Source organism: Laccaria bicolor, genomic scaffold (assembly GCF_000143565.1).
Source record: "Laccaria bicolor S238N-H82 LACBIscaffold_10 genomic scaffold, whole genome shotgun sequence".
In the NCBI taxonomy this organism is placed as follows: domain Eukaryota; kingdom Fungi; phylum Basidiomycota; class Agaricomycetes; order Agaricales; family Hydnangiaceae; genus Laccaria; species Laccaria bicolor.
Window position 1 is genome coordinate 1,088,701 of NW_001889881.1, and position 2,393 is coordinate 1,091,093.

Genomic DNA, 2,393 nt, shown 5'->3' on the forward strand with positions numbered 1-2,393 from the left:
GGTATTGAAAGACATGACAAGTTGCATTGGTAGCACAGAGAATTATCACTCCAAAAAAATCATGTGAAGATTGACTGTGGTCAGACATAGGACAGCAGATACTGATCTGAGTGGAAGGTTAACCAACATCAAAGATAGGATAGTGGCTTAGTGTGGAAAACAGCCATGGACCTGACATCAAACACAACTATTCATAAGTGGCAGAATGTCAACTCATCCCAATCCTTCAATCATATCCCCAATGACCTATATATATATAGTTAATTGGTATCGACTGGGCGACAACTTACTACAAGAAAATGGATGATTCGCCTGCCTACGTTATTGCAATGTGTGAGTTAAGGTTCAAATGCATAGATCACTCAATAACTTGACATCATCAGTTCTCAATCACTCAATAACTTGACATCATCAGTTCTCAATCCCTCAATACGATTCGACGACACTGGGAGCCTAACTATGTTGCCAGGGCCACCGTAATTATAAAAAATACTGTAAGTGTCTCAGTTTGTTATGGTGACAGTAACCTAATATACTTGTTGCAGATGCGAAAATACCATGACCGTCTTCATGGACAAGTTCAACAACCTACACCCGGTACAGCAGCCTCGCAGCAACAGAGGCGAAGCTGGCATGATTTAGCTGGACAATACGGGCTGGAAGATATGATGGACGTTACAGGTGCTTCCTCGCAGCAGGTCCAAGGCGTTGAAGAACAATTTGAGTTGTACGAAAATGGGCCGCTCTCACCGCGTGGCACAGATCTTGTAGGGTTTTAGGCGGTAAGTATAGTCTCTCACTATTTTCTAATTTGCCCCACTGATTTTTTTGTAGATAAGCGATAAAACTCATCCGATATTGTACGCGATGGCATTAGATTATTTGCCCATTCAAGCATCCTCGGTTCCTTCCGAGCGCGTTTTTTCATCCAGTGCCGAAACTGATACAAAGCGGCGAAATCGAATCCACCCTGTTCTAATGGAGGCGCTTCAAATGTTGAAGTTTTCGCTCAAGCAGCAACGGCTAAACTTTATGGAGGGATGGGCTGTCACAGAAGACGAACTCGAGTACTACACAGATGACAACGAAGATTCAGTGGATTTGTTAGGGAAGCTAACTTCAGAAATTACGGAGGATGGTATAGATATTGATGAGGTAATTCACGTTATTGGACAGGATGACGAGGATTGATAGCTTGTTCAATATATTTTACCTATCACAAAATGCATTTGTCTCAAATTCTATTACAAATTTAACCTCATTCTACTTAATGCGTGAGTCATCAATTGCGGCAACCATTTACCAGCTATAACCGGTTCAAAGCCACTGACTAAGCTGAGCCGAACCGGACTTGATCAGCTTTCGAGTGATCCACAAACCGGAACCGGCAAAAGCCGCCGGTTCAGCGAGCTGGCTTGCGGCTAGCCGAGCCACGGCAACACTAGTTGTAAAGCACCAAAAGGTGTCTGAGAAGTAGTTAAATCCCAAGAAGACTCTGCTAAAAGTCGCTCATCATATCCTACATACAAATCAAACATGCCTCCACATGCATGACCCAAGAAATACATTGCAAGTGCATCTGTTGCAGGTGGTAAACCCAAGTGTGTTATTGTGACTGCATTCAAAGGTTCTAGACTTTGTACAATTCTCAAGCTTTTTCCATCTTTCTTTAATATGCAAAACCACTGTGATCTATAAGATGAATTTGAAGGTTCATAAACCCCAGCATCTATCTTTGTCTTGATGATTTTACATACTTCTGAGAATAATCTTGGTGGGATAGGAATGTTTTTCAAGACCCAGGGTGTATGTGGTATAACCAAAGCATGTGAAACAGTTCCTAACCTAAATGTGCACTGTGCCTGACATCAGGTGTGGCAGAAAAAAGTGTAACACTTTTCCCAAGGCATATACTACACATGGGTCAAAGCTATTGGTAAATATCTGTCAACAAACATCCCAATGAGGGCATTCTGCCTACAAACTAATAGGTAAATCCCCTATCCCGTCTGTACTTAACTCTCCCCCATGTATTCCCACCGGAATCCCACTGTAGTCCGGGTAAAGTCTGGCATTCCGGCTGCAGTCCTGGGGGAATATGGTAGGACTGCTTTCCTACTCTATTCCCATATGATTCCGGTGGGAATCCAGTAGGAATTCCAACTCTATTTATTATAATTTAGACATCATGTGACTGATTCTGAAAGTCATGTGACTTCATGCCTATTATATTTATGATATAATGGAGTCAGCCAATTTATTATTATATTCTGTTCTATGATAACCTCAAGAATAGTAATATAGATTAAAAATTTAATATATTAGAGTAATACACAAAAGTTATTTTACAATATTCTAAGTTAGAGGAAGGGGGGAGGAGGGGGGCAGGAATG

The 2,393-nt window shown here is 41.5% G+C and overlaps 1 protein-coding gene across 1 annotated transcript in view; it reads left to right on the forward strand.

Annotated features, from left to right (window-relative positions):
• LACBIDRAFT_326637 (uncharacterized protein) overlaps positions 1-1,191 on the forward strand; it is a gene marked incomplete at both ends in the record, with an annotated part of 1,859 nt that extends 668 nt beyond the window's left edge. Inside the window, 5 exons of the mRNA XM_001880263.1 lie at positions 261-333; positions 416-476; positions 546-597; positions 780-782; positions 835-1,191. Of these exons, the coding sequence (XP_001880298.1) occupies positions 261-333; positions 416-476; positions 546-597; positions 780-782; positions 835-1,191 (546 nt within the window). The remainder of the gene's footprint in view (positions 1-260; positions 334-415; positions 477-545; positions 598-779; positions 783-834) is intronic.
• Between the last annotated feature and the right edge of the window lie 1,202 nt (positions 1,192-2,393).